This window comes from Enhydra lutris, unplaced genomic scaffold, assembly GCF_002288905.1.
Source record: "Enhydra lutris kenyoni isolate GAN:26980312 unplaced genomic scaffold, ASM228890v2 scaffoldscaffold9, whole genome shotgun sequence".
In the NCBI taxonomy this organism is placed as follows: Eukaryota; Metazoa; Chordata; class Mammalia; order Carnivora; family Mustelidae; genus Enhydra; species Enhydra lutris.
This window is the reverse complement of record NW_019154093.1, coordinates 77,531,141-77,552,422: the sequence shown is the minus strand read 5'-3', so window position 1 is coordinate 77,552,422 and position 21,282 is coordinate 77,531,141. Positions and strand designations below refer to the sequence as shown.

At 37.6% G+C, this 21,282-nt stretch overlaps 1 protein-coding gene across 3 annotated transcripts in view; it reads right to left on the bottom strand.

The window, feature by feature from the left end:
* The window catches only part of LOC111142858 (homeodomain interacting protein kinase 1), a 48,933-nt gene that overhangs the window by 25,210 nt on the left and 2,441 nt on the right, over positions 1 to 21,282 (bottom strand). For 2 of the 3 annotated variants that reach the window (XM_022496217.1, XM_022496218.1), the window contains exons 2-3: positions 12,447 to 13,524; positions 3,655 to 3,778 (exon numbers count right to left, since the gene is read on the bottom strand). In XM_022496217.1, coding sequence (XP_022351925.1) covers positions 3,655 to 3,778; positions 12,447 to 13,522 — 1,200 coding nt within the window. In that variant the 5' untranslated portion in view covers positions 13,523 to 13,524. Of the gene's footprint in view, positions 1 to 3,654; positions 3,779 to 12,446; positions 13,525 to 21,282 lie in introns of those variants that run through there. The other variant, XM_022496219.1, reaches the window with a different exon arrangement.

Genomic DNA, 21,282 nt, shown 5'->3' with positions numbered 1-21,282 from the left:
CTAGAAAAGAGTTCAACAAGTTTGAAGAATAAAAGATCAATTACAAAACTCATTGTATTTCTATACATTAGCAGTGAATAACCTGAAAATAAAATTAAGAAAATAATTCCATTTACCACCACATCAAAAAAAAAAAATAGAATACTTAGAAATAAATTTAATAAGAGAGATGTAAAACGTGTACTCTGAATATTACAAAATGTTGCTAAAGAAAACCTAAAAAATCTGGTCACATTTATGGGATCAGAAGACAATATTGTTAAGATGGTGATACCTCCCAGAGAGTCAATGGACTTGACTTTTTAAACAAAACAACCAATAATTATTTTGTAGAAATTAAAAAATACCTAAAATTCACATGGAATCTCAAGGTCCCTTGAATAGCCAAAACAATCTTGAAAAAGAAAAAAGTTAAGGGGTGCCTGGGGGGCTCAGTGGGTTAAACCTCTGCCTTATGCTTAGGCCATGATCTCAGGGCATCGGGCTCTCTGCTCAGCAGGGAGCCTGCTTTCCCCCTCTCTCTCTGCCTGCCTATCTGCCTACTTGTGATCTCTCTCTCTCTCTCTGTCAAATAAATAAATAAAGTCTTTAAAAAAAAAAAGAAAAGAAAAAGTTAGAGGACTCACACTTCCATGTTTCAAAACTGACCACAAAACTACAGTAATCAAAACAGTGTAATACTGGATAAACACAGATATATAGATCAATGGAACAGAACTTAAGCGTCCACAAATAAATCACTGTTACTTAGGATCAATTGATTTTTTTTCTTTAAGATTTTATTTATTTGACAGAGATCACAAGTAGGCTCTCTGCTCCACAGGGAGCCTGCTTCCTCCCCTCTCTCTGCCTGACTCTCTGCCTACTTGTGATCTCTTTTTCTGTCAAATAAATAAATAAAATCTTTAAAAATAATAATAATAATAATAAAAAACAACCCAATTCAAAAATGGGCAATGGACTTGAGTAGACTTTTCTAAAGATTGATTGACTGTTTGATTGATTGATTTTTAGGGTGCTGTTGGGGAGAGATTCCTGAGTGCAGTGGGGGGAAGAGGAGAGGGAGAGGGAGAATCTCAAGCAGATTCCTCACTGAGCACAGACCCTGACTTGGGCTTTATCTAATGACCTAAAGATCATGACCTGAGCCAAAATCAAAAGTTGGACGCTCAACTGACTGAGCCACTCATGCACACCTTGAGTAGACTTCTCTAAAGAAGATATACAGATATCTAGTAAGCACATAAAATGATGCTCAACATCACTAGTTGTTAGAGAAATGGAAATCAAAATCACAATGAGATTATCACTTCACATGCATAAGGATGGCTGCTATTTTTTAAAAAAAGAAAGAAAATAACTAGTGTTGGCAAGGATATAGAGAAATTGGAACTCTTGTGTATTGCTGGTAGGAATGTAAAATGATGTGACCACTGTGAAAAAGTTTGTTTAAACATAAAATTACCATATGACCCAACAATTCTACTTCTAGCTATATACCCCCAAAAATTTAAAACAGGAACTTAAACACTTGTATGTCAATGTTCATAGCACCATTTTTCACAATAGCCAAAAGATGGTAACTCAGTGTCCATCAACACATGAATGGACAAACAAAATGTGGTATACTTATATACAATGCAACATTATTCAGCCATAAAAAGTAATGACATTCTGGTAACAGGCTACAGCATGGATGAAAAACATGTTAAGTAAAAGAAGTCCATCTCAGAAAACCACACATGGTATGTGATAAATATGATCAACTACAATAGGCGACTCTATAGAGACAGAAAGTAGATTAGTGGTTGCCAGGGGGGTGGGGGAAGCAGAGGTTAGGGGAGAAAGGGCATTGACAGCTAATTAAGTATAGGGTTTCATTACAGAGGGATGAAAATGTTCTAAAACTGACCATGGTTATGGTTTACAGCCCTGTGAATGTGCTAAAAATCAGGGAGTTGTACACTTTAAATGGCTGAACTATATGGTATATGAATTGTATCTCAATATAAGTTGTTTTAAAGAAACTTAACTATAAGAATAGAAATCCTGCAATAGAAATCTTTTTGTATAACCAGAGATGCACAAGGATAACCCATCCCCATCCTGCTCTACAAAAGCAGTATCCTATTTATTCAGCATGGGAAAAACGACTTCCTCCTACCACCCACAGTTTCACATCTATGCACTAGGCAAAAATTCTCTCAAAACTATCAGATCATTTCTTTATTTAAAAAAAAAAAAAAACAGTTGTACCTCAGCTTCTAAACCTAATTTCATTTGGCTCTACTTCCTAGGAAAATTAAGAGTACCAATCTGTTTACAAAGGTTGAAGGTTGGCCTAGGAATGGCACTTGGGAGGCTGTAACTGCTCAGAACAAGGTTTCTTAATTGGGAATCATGAATCCCCTAAATCTGAACTCAAAATACTGTACATAAATTTTTCTAAGAATATCCACACACCTATCTTTCATCAGATTCCCATAAGGGTCTAAGACCCAAAAAGGAGAATCAATGGCTTAGTTCAACCAACTGTGTTTTTGCATCATTTATCTCCCTCACACTTTGTCACTGTAAAATAAGAAAGCTGGCTTCTCTCTCACAAGGTAGAAGAATTACAAAGCTCAAGGTAACCAGTTACTTATCACATGAGCAACTCATTTTTTGTTTCAATCAAAGACATGCCCAAAGAGTCAAATTTTTAGAAGGTGGCTCTAAAATGAATCAAGGAATCAAAAATTCTAAGTTGAATAGGGGAAAATACTGTTTTACTCTTTTTTCCTATTAATAATTCCAGAGAACCATTTATTTCTTTAAAAACAAAAACCAATAATCCTCATGTACCTACTATGTGTCAGACATAATGTCAGGAGCTGAGGACACACTAGTGGAATCAGTCTAAGCCCTTAAAGAGCTTATAGTATAGTAATAAAAGGAGAAAACCCTTTTTTTTTTAAAAAGAACAAGAAATAAGAATTCATGGCATAATACATGTAATACATCCATGGCAAATAATACAATATATACACAATACATAATATACATAATACAGTAATACATCCATGGCAAAACCTTTTCCCTCAGGACTAGCTCCTTGGGAAACTAGAACATCTTGTAAAGCTTCTCTGTTTTGAGACACAGACCATCTTCTATACAATACTTTCCAATTCATATGATTTCCCTCCTTAATCCTATTTTACAGAAATCCAGTATACATTACAGCTTCCGGGGCCCAATGTGTTTCAGTATGTAGAGAGTACTTATTTCAGCATATGTCATGTATAAAAGGAAGTAACAGCTCTAAATGAGACAAAGTTCACTCTTAAAATTCCAATTCCTCATCCTTCTTTATTTTCGTATCTTAAAAACTCACAAGACACATTTGTTAACCAAAACCAGTCTCTAATAAATCATGACAGATCCGGAAAAGTACCAATCTAAGGTAATATGAAATAAAAAACTTAAAATTCTGAATTGCAAACATGATACCAGACTGAGAAACAGGTAGAGAAAATTCTAGTCTTCAAAAGAATCCTTTCTAATTGGACTACTCTTTCCCTAATATCTAAATACTTCACTAGTAAGTACTTCCTCTAGAATCTATTTCACTAGTAAATACTTGCGTTCTATTTCCATCCAAATATACACTCTTACCTGATCATATTCTGAAGCACCAGGATAAAGAGGCCATCCCAGGAACAGCTCAGCTATCACACAGCCCAATGACCACATATCAATAGCTTCACAAAACGGTAATCCAAGAATAATTTCAGGGGCTCTAGCAAAAACAAAAATAGCAAATTAAAAAACAAATATTATTTGGGGAATTAACTATGTTGACTAAGCCCTGTTTTAGTACCAGCTCAAGGTACATATTGATTTAAAGAAACTGAAAACTATCTTTGATATAAAAATCCATCATTTGAAACTTCTGGGGCCAGATGTGTTGTGGAATTGAAAGTTTTTTTGAATTTCAGAAAGGTATCACCATACATAAAACTACATATTGCATAGTAATCCCAATGGAGTTTAGGGAAGCACCCCAAAACCAAACACATTAGTATTTCCACAATGAAATAATTGAACAGTCATACTAAGTTGGCTAAATAAAGACTTAAATTGCCTTACATTAGTTCAAGACAGAGTTTGCCAATAAATGAGCTTATGCCAAACTTAAAGTTTTTTAATTTTGAAATCTGAATTTTGAAATCACAGATAAGGGATCACAAATTTATTCTTTTTATTCTTAGCAGCTTTTTAATTATAGAAAAAAATTAAGTGACCTGATCAATAAATATCCCTTGATAACAGAAATGCCTTCTGTAGAGACATCGTGGTTGAAAGCACTATAGAAATATTCACTTCCATTAATGCTCCAAGTGAGAAACCAAACCCTATGGAGCCTTGAAGAGAAGACTAAGATAACACCATAAACTAAAAGCTTTATATATATATGAACATACCTAAGATAAAATCATTACCCACTTGGGTGCCTGGGTGGCTCAGTGGTTTAAGCCTCTGCCTTCGGCTCAGGTTATGATCCCAGGGTCCTGGGATCGAGTCCCACATCGGGCTCTCTGCTCAGCAGGGAGCCTGCTTCTCCCCCCTCTCTCTGTCTGTCTCTCTATCTACTTGTGATCTCTCTGTCAAATAAATAAATAAAATCTTAAAAAAAAAAAAATCACTGCCCACTTACAGAGGAAACTGAGGCAAACAGAGTAAGTAATTTGCCCAAAATTACAGTTAATAAGTGGAAGGGCTAGAATTTGAACCCTGGCAATCTGGGCCCAGAGTTGTATTGTACTGTCTCCAAAAAAGTAAAATCTATTTGGCATGGTAGTATACATGGCAGTTTTTAAACCGTGACTAAAATTATGAGATAAATGGGTTTAAAAGGGGGATGATAATAACAGGTTATTACTAATATCGATAATAATAAAAGATGACACTCATATAGCGCTTACTCCATGCTGCTCACTGTTATAAGTTCTTTACAAATGTGGTCACTTACTCCTTACAACAATCCTATGAAAATAGATACTACTACTGTTAAGTCATCAATTCTTTTTTTTTTTTTTTTTAAAGTAGATTCCATGCCCTGCATGGAGCCCAGCATGAGGCTTGAACTCACAACCCTGAGATCAAGAGTCAGATGCTTAACCAACTGAGCCACCCAGGTGCCCCAAGTCATCAATTCTAAGGTGCATGATTTTTTTTCATATTTTAACATCTCTAAAATCAAGAAAATTCTTGCAAACGATGAGTATTTTAGCTTAATGGCAGTGCTTTTACCTTCTTATTGGTACATAAATGTTTCAACCTCTAATCAATGGTATCTTAGATGCTACGTAATAAAGGATCCTTTCCATTTTACAGATGAAGAAACTGGGCACTGAGAAGTTAAGTAACTCACCCAAGGCCACACAATTACTAACTGATGGGGCACAGGCAATCTGAATCTAAGAGCTGAGCTCATAAACATTTTATCATCATCTCCAGACAATTTCCTTCCTTCTTACAAGTCATAGAATTAGAATCTGTAAGGGCACACCAAATCCAGACCCCTTGGCAGATCTGTCTCCACAAGGAGCCCTCTAACAGACTGTGTCCCCTCATGGTGTGCCTAGGTTTCTCCAACTTTTAAGTATTATGTGCACGCTGCTGCTCTGGGGCAGGGAGGACTAAGCGGGGGCTATATAAAGGATATTTCCTTAAATAAGAATATCCTCCCCGAAGTAATTTTCTAAGTAAGTAGCCCTTAGAAAATAAGGTAAATTAGAGGACTTCACAGTATCCAAAGGCTTTCCTGATCCTAGAACAGGAACAGCAGAAGACTGATCCAGGCATGCTAAGACTTCACTATTTGACAGCTATCTGTGGAAAGACTAATATCACCAGTTTTTATACTAATTGATGTGAACTGTGGTTTTGTTAGCCAAAGAAACAAACTTCAAAAGGGATATTCCTGTTGCAGGTGGCTAGAGCGACATATTACTGATGAAATTTCAGAGTTTAATTAAATCCCAACCACGGTAGCATGTTTTTAAGATGGCACAAGTTTAAGAGCATTAATAAACTAGAGCATAAGAGTATCCAGAAACATAAAATCTTTTCTAAAATTGAAAAGGGACAAAATTTTTACTTTCAGTGAGCAGAATCATTAATTTCCAAGTTCATGACAGTGCCAAAAATAGCTGGCAGGGAGCGCGCAAATGGCTTTGTGCCAAAATAAAAACTGGGCTTAGAACATTCCTAAGCATCAATTGAAGAGCAGCAGATTGATTTTTGCCATTCCCACTATTCCAGGAAGACATTTTAAAATCCAAAGGTAGGTCATAGGGAGGGGCAGGCCACCCAATAACTTATTTCTTTAGAAAGGTAGCAAAAATATGTGATAACTATTAGGCTTCCAAAGCTTAAAGTTTCAGGGAAATTAAGAAAAGCATTAATTCCAGCCCCCAAGTCCCATTAGACAAAAAAATCCCCTGAAGACTGGCTGGAATCAGTTTTTCCATTTGGTCTCACTCTGCTTCCGGAGTAACAAAAGCAGCTAAGGATTTCCAGCAAAAACTCACTTAAAACAGTAACTCTACCACATCTACCATATAAAAAGGTAAGTATCAAAGAAAAAAAAAAGTAAAAATAAAATAAGGTTGCTCAGTCTGAGGGATTTTCATTATCATTAGAAACTAGAAATACTGTCTGACCTAAACTCTAGGAAGCAAAAAGACTGAGATTATTTTCTTTTACTGAACAGAACAGAACATTTAAAGCAGGTTCACCTCTAAAGACTGAATGTTTTAAACTCTGAATTCAGATTATAATTCTTGGTGCTATCTTCCTTACTGTATCATCTTTCCCCTTGCCCTCCAATATTTCTCAGTCCTTCAACATAAACTCTCAACACTAAAATTCTGCTTCTACTTCATCTGTTAGGGAGGCTGAGTGAAGTTAATTACTCTTCTAGGTCCCACTCTAGCTCTGACATTCTAACAACTGAACATTTAAAAAGATAACCTATAGAAACACATGGAAGAGAGGGAAAAAAACCAAACTGGCGGTATTCACTTTTGTAGGAAAATGGCATTAACTGTACTTTGGACTTAGTGGGTCTCCTCTTTGAAAATACATCCCACCCTTAAAGAACAAATACTAAGCAGGCTGTAATGACTAAAACCAGGTGGCAGAAATAGCAATTCTTGCCTTTTGATTTTCCAACTTCAAATTTCTTTAAACTAAAAAAACCCTCCAAAGCCATAAAGCATTATTTCACTAGAACATGGAGTAAGTTGTGGTTAGGATCACTTAACAGCACAAATTAAACCCTGCTCATTATCATGAATACTCATTTCTTCCTGCCCATCTCAGAGGCATCAAACTTACTTACCATATCAGAAATATTACATAAAGCCTAACTTCCTGCATCTGTGGCTTAGGTGAAACTGTTTATTTGTCTATGTTAAACTGAAAATATTCTTTCCTTCTCTAGCCCTTGTCCTTCCATACCATATATAACAAATACAGTGATCTCAACTTTAATAAAGCCAGTTAATTTGTTCAGAATGGAAAAGCACTAAGCTTGTAAACACGGCAAACCCTTGTGCCTAAACTCAAGCCCCAAAGACAGCAACTTCTTTGGAAGTAGTCTGCAAACACATTTATAGCGTCCAGGAAATAAAGTATACTATTTCCATTGGCTAAGGCATTTAGCCAAGCCGATGGCCAACAGAGAAGTATGGTGCCAAAAATTTATGTCAACTGATAATATTTTGGCATGTAATCAGGAAGATGAAGCAATGTAAACTAAAAAGGGAGGTAAGAGGAACTCTGGCTTTGGAGCCAGGATGCTTCACTGGCCAAAGAGATTTCACAGAGGTTTTCTGAAAGACATCAGGGTGAGGACTTAACAGTCTCTAAAAGCAACGCAAAGAAGACCACTGTGGATAAAATTAATGGTAAAGAAGGAATGCCTGAGGGGCGCCTGGGTGGCTCAGTGGGTTAAGCCGCTGCCTTCGGCTCAGGTCATGATCTCAGGGTCCTGGGATCGAGCCCCGCATCAGGCTCTCTGCTCAGCAGGGAGCCTGCTTCCTCCTCTCTCTCTCTCTCTCTCTGCCTGCCTCTCTGTTTAACTTGTGATCTCTGTCAAATAAATAAATAAAATCTTAAAAAAAAAAAAAAAAAAAAAGAAGGAATGCCTGAGCTGCTATTCCATTGGCCTGAGGTTCATTACCAAGTATTACTGTGACATAAGAACATATTCATGTTAAATTCCAAGTGGAAAAAAAAATCCTAAATGCAGTTAAGCCCTGGACACTGAACTTCAGTATGCACAGTAATTACTCAGTAATATGCAGAAAGAACTCCTGTTTTTAAGGGGTAAACTGAGCTCCAGTCACAATTACTCCTCTAGTTGAGAACTAAATGCAATGGATCTGCAGGATGACTTGTTGAAGAGTAATTACCAGTGGACTTAAAAATCTGAAAATCGTATTTCCTATAAAAACAAAACATAATCGAATTACTCAAATGACAGCTGAAATTAAATCAAAAGGATAGGGTGCTTGGGTGGCTCAGTCAGTTAAGCATCTGCCTTTGGCTTAGGTCATGATCTCAGTGTCCTACGGTCAAGCCCCATGAGCCCCATGTTGAGCTCTCTGCTTGGCAGGGAGTCTGCTTCTCCTTCTCACTCTTCCTATGTGTTCTCCCCTTCTCTCAAATAAATAAAATCTTTTAAAAAAATTAATCAAGGGGCACCTGGGTGGCTCAGTCAGTTAAGCATTTGCCTTCATCCTGGGATCCAGCCCCACATCTGGCTTCCTGCTCAACAGGGAGTCTGCTTCTCTCTCCCTCTCCCCGCAGCTCATGTTCTCTCTCTCTCTCTCTCAAATAAATTAAAAAAAAAAAATAAATCTTAAAAAAAAAAGTACATCAAAAGGATAGGAAAAGGGGCAAAGACCAGCAACCTAACACTGAAAATTATTCAAATGAATTACTTATTAGAGAAAGCTAAGCAGCCAAAACTATTTACTCTTCAAATCTCCTTTACCCTTTAAGAGAAAATTCCATCAAAATTATTTCACAAAATAATTCTTACTTCTATTGCTTTTTCAATCTTAACATTGGCTTCCATTACCACAGACAAGGCAACCAGTTAAAGAACACCTGCAGGCTTTGACTGGAGAAGAGATCAAGAAGCAAGAGCTGATCAGCCTCCACACCCTTCAGCAGTGCCCTTCCTCCTACCTCCCCAATGCTCCAAAGGAGATGCAGAACTGAGCTCTTAAGTGCACCTGTAGAGTGTTTCTGTATATATACCTGAGTGGGTGGTGGTGGGATTGCTCAAAAGAGAATACTAAAAGAAAAAGTAATCAGAACCTAAATCTTCCAAGTCGTGAATAACTAAATGGAGGTGAGAGTTGCAAAAATAGCCAAACTGCCTAGAGCATAATGAAATGAGAAACCAAGGCCGTAGGAATCTCTTTACTCTATCTCACTCAAGAAATAATCAGAGTTTTACAAAACTATAAAAGGAAAAGATAAAAATAGAGAAGAATGGATTGGAAGACATAATGCTGTGAAGATGTCATTACTACCCAAAGTGATTTACAGATTCAGTGCAATCCCTTCAAAAACCAATGATGTTTCTTGTAGAAATAGAAGAATCCATCCTAAAACTCATATGGAATCTCAAGAGACTCCAAATAGCCAAAACTTGATTTAAAATTTTTAAAACTTACTACCAAGCTACCGGTAATCAAGACTGTGTGGTACTGGCATAAAGACAGACATACAGACCAACAGAATAAAGAAGAGAGCCAAGAAATAAACCCCTGTATTTGTGATCAATGAATTACGACAAATGTCAAGACCTTTCAATAGAGAAAAGATAGTCTTTTAAGCAAATGGTGCTAGGAAAACTGAATATTCACAGGCAAAAGAATGAAACCGAATCCCTAACTTACACCATATACAAAAATTAACTTAAAAATAGACCAAAGACTCAAGTATAAGAGCTATCTATGTCTGTATTCTTACATTCTTTTAAATAAGAGCTAAAAACTATATAACTCTTAGAGGAAAACAAATGGGAAAAAGTTTCATGACATCAGTTTGACAATGATTTCTTAGAATACCAAAAGTATAAGCAACAAAAAACACCAACTGAACTTCAATAAAATTTAAAACTTCTGTGCAAATACCACTGACAAAATAAATAGGCAACCCCATGGAAATGAGCGAATACATTCGCAAATCAACTATCTGCAGAGGGATTAATACTTAGAATATATAAAGAACTCTTACAACTCAACCAAAAAAAAAAAAATCTAATTCAAAAATGGACAAAGGACTTGAACAGACATTTCCCCAAAGATGCACAGATGTGCAATAAATGAAAAGATGGTCGGGGCACCTGGGTGGCTCAGTCATTAAGCGTCTGCCTTCAGCTCAGGTCATAATCCCAGGGTCCTGGGATCAAGCTCTGCATCAGGCTCCCAGCTCCACAGGAAGCCTGCTTCTCCCTTTCCCACTCCCCCTACTTATGTTCCCATTCTCTCTGTCAAATAAATAAATAAATAAAACCTTAAAAAAATAATAAAATAAATAAGTGAAAAGATTCTCAGCATCATTAGTCATTAGGGAAATGTAAATCAAAACCACATGAATACCATTTCATACACATAAGAATGGCTATTATCCCCCCGACTTCAAAAAAGAAAGAAAGGGGGAAAAAAGCTGTTGATGAGGAGGTGGAGAAACTGGAATCTTTATGCATTACTAGTGGAAAATAGTTTGGTGGTTCCTCAAAAAGTTAAACATAGAATTACCATATGATCCAGTTCTTTTTGGCTATATACTTTTGGCTATATACCCACCAAAAGAATGGAAAACAGGGACTTAAACTCGAATGCTAATGTTCTTTGTAGCATTATACATAATAGCCAAAAATCTGGAAACCCAAGAGAATGGATAAACAAAATCTAGTACATACATGCAGTGGAATATTATTTAGTCATGAAAAGGAATGAAATTCTGATACATTTTATAGTATGGCTTAACCTTGGAAACATTATGCTAAGTGAAATAAACCAGACACAAAGGGACAAATATCAAATACTGTATAATTCCACTTACATGCAGTATCTAGATAGGCAAATTCATAGGGATAGAAAGTCAAATAGAGGATACCAAGGGTAGGGGAAAGGTGGGAGTTAATACTCAATGGTCACAGAGCTTCTGTTTTGGGTGATAAAAAAAAATTTAGTAGTGGTGATGGTTACACAACACGGTGAATGTCCTTAATGACACTGAATGGTTCATTTAAAAATCGTTAAAATGGTAAACTTCATGTTAGGCAGATTTTACACAATTAGGAAAAAAATATGTAGATGGCATCTCTTCTGAGCCTTGTACAGATTAAAATATCCTATTATTTTCACACAATATAAAAATTCTAAGCTCAGACTTTCTATTTACTCAAAAGTTAATATAGGCATTTGACAGATTATCTCTTGATAAACATATCTCCTGATAAACACATGTGGATTACCTATTTTTTTTGTTTATTGTTTCACTTCTTGATTGGGTGAGTGGGCAATCGTATTTAATGATCATTAAAATTAAGTATCAGATTCCTTAAAATTTATAACTAGACAAATAGATAAATAAATGAGGTACTGAGGAAATAAAAGCTCATTTAAGAAGACTTCCCCCTTTTCTTTCAGTAAATCTTCTTGGTTATAGCAGACAACAGACAACATTGTATATACCGACATTTAAGAGCTGTCCTAATAATCATTATATACTAAAAAGGCAGCTTTGTTAGACATATCTATCTGGAAATATAAATCACTAAAGTATAAGGCACTTAGGTCAAGGACATTCTAGGATAACCAAATAAGGTCATAAACCGAATAAGTTCGAACTATTATGGAGATGTTAAAACAGGAAGTGTCCTTAGCAATCATCAGATCCAATTCTATTACAAAAGAAAGAAAACGTCAAAGAATGAAATGTTGCTAGAGTTAAACCTGGAATTATTCCCAAGGCATCTTACCTGCCAAAAAAGGTACTTGAAAAATGTAGCAGCATATGCCCAAATTCATTACAAGTAAGTAAACATCTTTATATTTTAAAAGACTCTTTAAAATGGGAAAACTAGGTATAATGGTACTAAAGAAGGAACCAGATGCTAGTATAATTCAACTAGGAACAACCTTCAGAATCGGACTGAATTAGATTTTCTAGTGTTAAATAATAACTTCAGAAATAAGACAATATTACATATAGGAATGCCAGACAAGAAATGAAGTAAAACATATTATCCTATTCTACTTTGGAATCTGTAAATAAACTCATTGTTTGTTATATGTGACTCTATGTAATATATGTTAAGTACAGAGACAGATCTCTAGTCTAAGATATGCTTTTTAGCATTTGCCACTTGCCTGTAGTAACGTGACTGTAAGTAGGTTGAGCACACAGCTTTGGAAACATGACTAGCAGAACCAAAGTCAATGACCTTCACTCGGTAGGGTTGGCGCACTGGATCGACCAGCATTATGTTTTCAGGCTTAAGGTCAGCGTGAATCAGACCAAGGCTCTTGAGCTTCATCAGGGCTGTGGCCACCTGCTGCAAGATTGGTCTGATGTACTTGAGTGGCAGTGGGCTAAACTTGTTCTGCTTTAGAAAATCATACAAGTTCTGCTCCAGCATCTCAAACACAAGGCAGGTGTGATTCTTATGCTGAAAGCACTCATAAGAACGAACAAAATTATACTCATCAGCATTTTCACTGCTTAGGCGAGAGAGGATGCTCACTTCAATCTGTCCTTGTCTGGCATAGGAGGGGTGATTCTTCAAGATTTTAATAGCCACAATTTCCTTCGTGCTCCGCTTCCAGCACTTAGCCACCTGTCCAAATGTTCCCCGGCCTAGGAACTCCAACACTTCATAGCTATTGGTCATAGAGCAAAGGATCTCATGCTGGACCAGCTGGTAGTCCCCTTCTCCACTGGAACTGCTACTCTTTGTGGTCACAGTGGTGGTCGTGGCAGCAGCACCCACCACAGTCCTGTTTTGCAGCATGAGAGGGGGATGTTCTTCTATGATTTGCACGCTACCGTTGCTGTCAACTTCCTCACTTTTTCTTTTCAATCCACATTTTTGATATGGCTCAAGCAAAGAAACGTTGTTTCTGTGAGTCAGGGTCTGGCTGCTTTGGAAGGTTGATGGAGCAGCACTGGCCGAGCTATCAGCAGCTGTTACAACAATATGCTCCACTGCAGGAGCTGGGAGGAGGAGGCCCTGGTCGTAGGCAGGGATGTTGAAATTTGCTACCTGGTGAGAGGAGTTGGCTTGCCCTTGTGTGGCTGGGAGGGTTTTGCTGTGGGTATAATATTTGTCGTTGCTGCTCTGTCCAGAAACATCCCAGCCAGAGGGCTCTATTTTCAGTTTCTTCGCACTGCAGAAGGCACTCGACGACACTGATGGGGGGGAAAACACCTGCAGCTGTGATGCCATACCTACGTTGAGAGAGAGGAAGAATTAGACCCTCAATTTACACAACCCCTCAATTAACAGAGCAGAAGACTTTTAGTTTAGAAAAACCACAAGTAAAGTATAACTACCTGCCTGGGGTTTTATTTTATACATTTTCCAAAACACATTTCCTATTACAGAAGGATCAATTTTTTGGTCAATCTCACACTCTTAATCACTCTTCAAGACTCAGCAACAGGTGGTCATATTGTTAAAAGAGCATGAACATCTATGACGGTTTATAAAATAATAACCATAATAATAATAATGGCTTAGAAGACTGATCACTTACTATGTGTCAAGTAGTTTTCTAAGCACTTCACATACATTACTCTGTTAATTGTCACCACAACTCTTTGGAAGAGATACTATCATTATTTACACTTTACAGATGAGGAAACTAAGATACAGAGTGGATAAAGTAACTTGCCCAAAACAGCAGAGCTATTAAGTAGCAGCACCAAGCTCTTTGGCCCAAGAGCTCATTCCACAGCTCTGTGTTCACTCCTGCCCCGATGAGCCTTTTGATCAACTATTTAAATTGAGCCATAGAAGGCACACTTACAAAATTTAGAGAGGAATCAAATTTGGGCGCATACTCAATATTTGCTAAGTATCAGGTCCAAAAAGACCACAATAGGGTAGAAACTATAAGACAAAACTAGCAGATGAAATTTAACACAAATAGAGAATCCTACATAGTGCAAAATATGACTAGCACAAAGCAGGAGGATAAGAAATACAAGGTTTAGTGGGAGCACATGTATATGAAAGACACTTTCAGTTGGTAAGAGAAACATATAATAATGTTCCCCCCAACACACACATACCAAAAGCTAATTCAATCTTAAACTACATTCATAGAAATAGTGTCCAGAATGTACTGGACAAAGTGGATGCTATCTACTCTGTTCAGTTAACTATTTTAATAGTGTCTAGCTCTGTCCACTATAATGTAAGGGGCCCACAGATAAAATGACCAGAAAACAAGATGGTGAGAAGCCTATCGAGAGGATCTTCTGAAGAACCACAGGAAGTTATTCTTAGAAAAACATGGAGAAAGGGAGTAAAACAGCCCAATTTTCTGTCCTGGAATATCCCATAAACACCTCAAGCTCAATAAACCCCAAGACTTCCAAAGCTAATACTTTCAGAAAAAAGTTGAAACAACTGACAGAACAAGCCATTCCTATTTATCTTCCCCTTCTCAATCATATAACCCTCAGATGCTGTGGGGCTCTATATTAATTCTTCTCTTGTCCATACTTTCCCTCTTCTCAATAACTACTTCCCAGGATTAGTCATCTGCAAAAGAGTCTCAAATCTTTATTTCTAACCCAGACTTCTCTCTCCTCAACTCCAAATTCTTACTTCCAAATAAAATTCCACACTGTAATTTGGGTATCCTGCAGACATCCCAAATTTAACAAGTCCAAAATTAATCTTATGAGCCTCCACCCAACCCCTAGTCTTCTAACTCAATTATGACACTACATCTTAAGCCAAAAATCAGAGAGGCAATGAGTCTCAGTTTCCTCATCTATAAATTGGTGATAATACTTAACTCATGGGATAATTCTGAAAATTAAATTGTTTAATACATGTACAGTTTCAGTGCCTGGAATTCATTTAGTATTATTATCCTGAAACCTCCTCCTCCCTTATTACTCCACCTCTAATCTATAACCAAATCTTACCAATTCTACCTCCTAAGTATATTTCAAAATCAGCCATTTTTTTCCTACCCCTTTTGGGACCATTCTAGTTCAAATAGCCAATAGCCTCCAAACTAATCCTGAATGCACTCTGGGGATCTTTGTTTTTAAACTATGCAAATCAGATGACTGCTCTTTCTTTCTTAACCACCTTCCTCCCCCTGCCTTCAGGGTTTTCCACTGCTTTGTGGATAAAGTCCAAAATCCTCAATCTGCCTTAAAACGCTCTCCAAAAATCTGGTTGTTGTCTTCCAGAATCTCCTCACCTTAATTCCTCCATTCCAGCCATATCGCCCATACTGCCCTTTTCAGTTCTTGGAAGGCCCTCTAATATGGTGAAGATTTTCTTCTGCGAAAACCATTCATTCACACACACACACACACACACACACACACACACCCCTCACACACATACACCCCACAACTACCACCCATCCCCCACCCACCATGCACTCCCATAGCATCCTGTTCCTCCCTTACAACTCAAAATTATTTACTTAATGTTACTCACATTTCCAGCTACAGTGTTAATTCCATGATAGGTGCCATACAGGTCTTGTTCTTTGCTTATAGCATCAGAAACTACTGCACAAACCCTGGCAATATTCAGACATGCAGTATTTATTGGATGATTTCGACCCCTGCCTACCAACCTCGTATCTACTCCCTACCACTCATATTAAACTTCAGGATTTTCAAATGCTTGGTTTTATTTTTCAAATATCCCTCCCTTTTCTCTGTGCATCTTTGAGATATAGAGGGAGTCTCCACTCCACTACACATAGTTTAATTTTACTAGTCATAAGAGAATAAACACACACAAGAAAGGAAGGAAGCATGACAAAGGATGTTACAGAACATAAAAAAGCAATGTGTACATTTCTTTGTGCCTGAATGCAACTAAAAACCATCTGCACTGGACTAGACAGCTGGAACGAAGAACAAATCCTCAGCCTTCGATTTCTAAAACGTGGCCTGGATTTACTTTAAACAAGAGTTTTCATAATTTATATGAATCCTGAAGAGAAAAAAAAGTGTAAATTAAAAGCTAAAGCCAGTGCAATTTAAGTCCAAGGCTACGAATTTACTTGTTCTGCCTATATCACTGACATAATGCCAAATTAAAATAAAAGAAAGGGGTGCCTGGGTGGCTCAGTCATTAAGCATCTGCCTTCGGCTCAGGTCACGATCCCGGGCTCCTGGTTTGGAGTCCTGGGATCCAGCTCGCATGGAGCTCCCTGCTCCGCGGGAAGGCTGTTTTCCCTCTCCCACTCCCCCTGCTTGTGTTACCTCTCTCGCTGTGTCTCTCTCTGTCAAAAAAATAAATAAAATCTTTTTTAAAAAAGAAGTGAAAAGAAAAATCTGAAACCAAGCAATACCTTTACAAAATTTACCTATTAAAATATATGCAAAAAAACTTCTCACCTATTATAAAACTGAGCCAATTTTTAAACAATGAAAGGAAGCAAATTTTTGAAATTTGTTTTCCATTGCATATCTGTTGAGCTATTAATTTTAACAACCTATCAATAAACAGGAGCACAACCTTTATGTGCCTAAAAGTATTTGATAAAAGAATTGAATACAAAATGTGCAGTTTGTAGCTATATCTAGGAATATGAAAGTTTAAAAAGTTAATAAATCTAAAAAGAATTCATGAAGTATAATACCAAATTTTTAAAAAATATGTTCATAACTAGACACTTTAAAATACTGCATTTACCAGAGTAATGTTATGGACAACTTTTCACCCAATAAATAACAGATACAGATGGTTTCAAGTCTTCAGTGAGCACTGCAAAATGTGTAAGTTCTAGGAATTTTTCTAAAAGCTTAAGGATATAAATGGACGTAATTCTTATTCAGTATGACAAACTTTTAAGTCTATCCATAGGGAAAGAACAACCCAGAATTTGACTGGCTTTCCCCACAGTAAGGGTGTGTGGTACTTAAGTCAGTACAATGCCAGTGTGGCTGGGACTCACCCTGACCTCAACAAGCACAAGGTGAGAAGAAAATACAAAATCAAACCTGCCTGGAAAAATAAACACTCTTGGGACACCTGGGGGGCTCACTTGGTTAAGGATCTGCCCCCAGGTCATGATCTCAGGGTCCTGGGATTGAGTTCCATGTCAGGATCCTTACTCAGTGGGCAGTTGCTCCCTCTCCTTTTGCCCCTCCCCGCTACTCATGTTCTCTCTCTCTAATAATAAATAAAATCTTTAAAAAAAGAAAAAGAAAAATCAACACTCTTATCTATATGACATCCTGAAATTCAGCTAAAAGCAGTCATTCTTAGACATAAGATAGAGATACTATGTTTCAGAAAACCGCCTTTGCAAAATGCTGGAAAAAATTTTCTTCCTAGGGTGAGGCCTCCCCAACAAAAATATGGAACAGAATTAACATCTGCAGAAAACTTACTATGTATCAGACTCTGTTAAGTTACAAATATTACCAATTCGCAGGAGAGCAGTGCCCAATAAATTACTTGGGATTTCCTAAAAATGTTGCACCTCTTAACTCTAGTAATAAATGTCTTTTCATTTCAAATCTGATTTCCAAGGATTTAACTATCTAAGTATATTGACAAATTTGGCCACTGTATTCAACTATCTAAGTATATTGACAAATTTGGCCACTGTATTCATGGGGAACTAGAACTAACAGGCAAAGGGTTACTAGCATTTGTACTTATTGCTAAAGAGAACTGAGTATTGCTAGAACCTACCGCTTTCAAAAACAGTCAAATTAAAGGCTTCCCTACTCCCTGCCATGCTCACATCTACTGAACATTTACAGGGTGCCCCACATTATGGGCACTACAGGTAGCTAATATTACTACAAAGGATTCAAATATTATAACTATGAAAGGAGAAGTGAGTTATGACAACCAAGGTAATCATTTGTCAGTGTTCTGCCCTTCCTTCCCAGGTAACTTATATCTTCCACACCAATAATAAACTCCTACTGCTTTTGCTTAGCATCATCTTTGCCTCTTTGATACAATTTAACAATTGGTGACCCAAATAACCTAAAATCAGTACTGTAAATTTATTGCTTCCTCTGGCACTTGTCCTCAGCTGACATGTACACAGATATACATCTTCTCTAGCACGATGATATATAAAGAATATTCCTATCATTAAGGTAGGTAAATAAGAAAACACATTCTATAAAAATAAAGCAAGGAGTAGTGTTGGGAAGAAAACTCCTTCACCGTAACACCATCTATCTCTCCACTCCACTCATTTTTCTCCACCCCTGCTGACACTCCTGGGCTATTTCAACAGCCTAACTTGCTTTCCCCAAATGGGACTCTCAAGCCCCCTTCTTAAACTCCCTTCTCCCAACTCATTCTTCACCTTACAACTGAAACTTTAAAAAAATGCTTATCTGTCTCCTGCTTAAAACCTTGAGATATGGGGCGCCTGGGTGGCTCAGTGGGTTAAGCCGCTGCCTTCGGCTCAGGTCATGATCTCAGGGTCCTGGGATCGAGTCCCGCATCGGGCTCTCTGCTCAGCAGGAAGCCTGCTTCCCTCTCTCTCTCTCCCTCTGCCTGCCTCTCCATCTACTTGTGATCTCTCTCTGTCAAATAAATAAATAAAATCTTAAAAAAAAAAAAAAAAAAACTTGAGATAAAGTACAAAATCTCCAAATTTCCTAGAGTAGGCCTGATTTCTCCCATCCTAGTTCCTTTACACATAATATTTCCTCTCTGAACTTCATTGTCCCCTCCTAGTCTTCTCTTTTTCTAATTTCTACTTATCCTGTTAGTCTCCATTTTTTTCAGTGTGGTTATATAGACTGTTGGTTTGGATCAAAATCTACTCTCTCCTTCACCCCAGGCTCATGGCTATGTTCACCAGCAAAAACCCATGGAGACCCAGCTCCTACCATGAAACAATGCTCAAGGATGACAGAACTAGAGCTGGAAAGAACTGTCTCTGAATGATCCTGTAAGAGCAGAACCACCTGCCCACCAAGAATGCTCACTTGAACCTGGAACACTTACTTCAGGATGTCACATGAAAGAAAAACTATTTTCCTAGATTATGTATGTGTTAGTCAGCCTTATGCTGACAAATACACTCAGGAAAGCCTTGCCCAGGTCACTTTGTACTAGCTTAGGTTTCCTGGTAAAGGCTCCCACAGCATCCTCTACCACTTCTCAGTACTTATGACACCTGTACTTATTTATGTCATTTACTCATTTGACAAACATATACTGAGTACCTAGTCTGTCTGCCTGGCACTGTTCTAGAAACTAGGGATAACAGTGGTGTTCCAGATGGACAAGATCCCTTGTCTCCTGGAATTTACTTTCTTCTGGGAAGACAACAACACACATATATCCCCTAAGAAAACAGAAGCTATGATGAAAACAAAACACAATGATATGACAGAGATGGTGGGAGGGGCAGAGATACTCTAGATTTGGTGGTCAAGGAAAGCCTTGTAAGATTGTGGCACTTAAGCTAAGATCTAACTGACAAGAAGAGGCCATTCCAGTGGAAGAGAACAGTTAGTGCCAAGGCACATTCTTGGCTTATTTGAAGAAGAGAGCAGTGTAGATGGAACAGAATAGAAAAGAAAATAATAGAAGCAGGCAGACAAGAGCCAGATCACATATTAACTCATGAGGCCACCCTAAATGTTATTCTAAGTATGACTATTTAAAAGCTGACTTCTTGGGATGCCTGGGTGGCTCAGTCAGTCAAGCGTCTAACTCTTGATTTTGGCCCAGGATGTGATCTCAGGGTTGTGAGACTGAGCCCTGAAACAGGCTCCACGCTGGGTATGAAGCCTGCCCAAGATGCTCTCTCTCTCTCTCTCTCTGCCTCTCTCCCTCCTCCCTCCCTCTCTCCAAAAGAAAAGTTGACTTCTAAACTGCAAATTCTGTAAGGGTAATTCTAAATACCAGTGTAGGTATCTTTTTGGGGGTGGGTATCACCAGCATCTATCACATACGGTATGTGTCAAATGTTTGTTAGAATGAATGACTAGAGATCTTTACTTCTCCATATGTAAACATAAGGGGATCTCAGGTGCCATACTGACTGAATTAGAGAAATAATCAACTGAAATAGAAATTATAGTCTCTTGCCTACAAGAGAATACCTAAACTAGTTTTCTAAGTGTAGTGATACAGAAGGAAAAAATAAGCATGAAACCCTAAGAACGCTATTTGAATGAAAGTCCACCACCCCTTTCCTGTAACACTTTCCTTCATAAGGAACCAGCAAGCCAATTACCCAACTAGTATGCAAAGAGAGGGTGTGGAATAAGTGGTGTTAGCTGATGAAAGAGTAATTCTACAATTCTATGTAACTTACGGCCATATAATCAATATTTTGTAATATTTTGGTAAACTATCCTTCTAGGCAGGATATCTTTTCCTAAATTTCAATCTCTCCATTATTTGGAATAATGAATCTATAGCAATAGAACAAAAGAAAAGTACGTATTTTTTGTCTTTGGTAAAAAGGTATGATCTTGGTATGTGCACCCAACAGTTTACAAGGCCTATAAAATTTAGAATGAAGAAAGCTATACCTTAAGGAGTTTCAAGCATAAGGAAAATGTCAAATTAACAAAGTAAACATCAATATAGAACATGAATCTTGAGATGACCCTGTTTAGATCAGTCAGCAAAGGCCTAAGGAAAAGAGGACTTAAATAAGGTAACAATACTTTGGCAGATAGAAGGTGGAATAACTTCTTTCAGATTAATGAGATAATTTTTGCCAGTATGCCAGGGAATGTGGAAAAATGAAAAACTGTTTCAAGTAAGGAGATGTACTCGACTGAAGCAAAAAACACTGGCAAAAAAGTACAGGGATTCTTACAGCTAAAACGGACCTGATGAGACTCTTTCCAAAACCCCCTAATTCCAAGGTGAGAAAAAGGAGACCCAAGAAAGGCAAACAAGTTTTACATAGAGCTAATGAGTTGTAATGCTGGCAAAGAATTCAGGTCTTCTGATTCTTTTCCATTAAGCACTCTGGGAAAGCACCGTACCAGGTG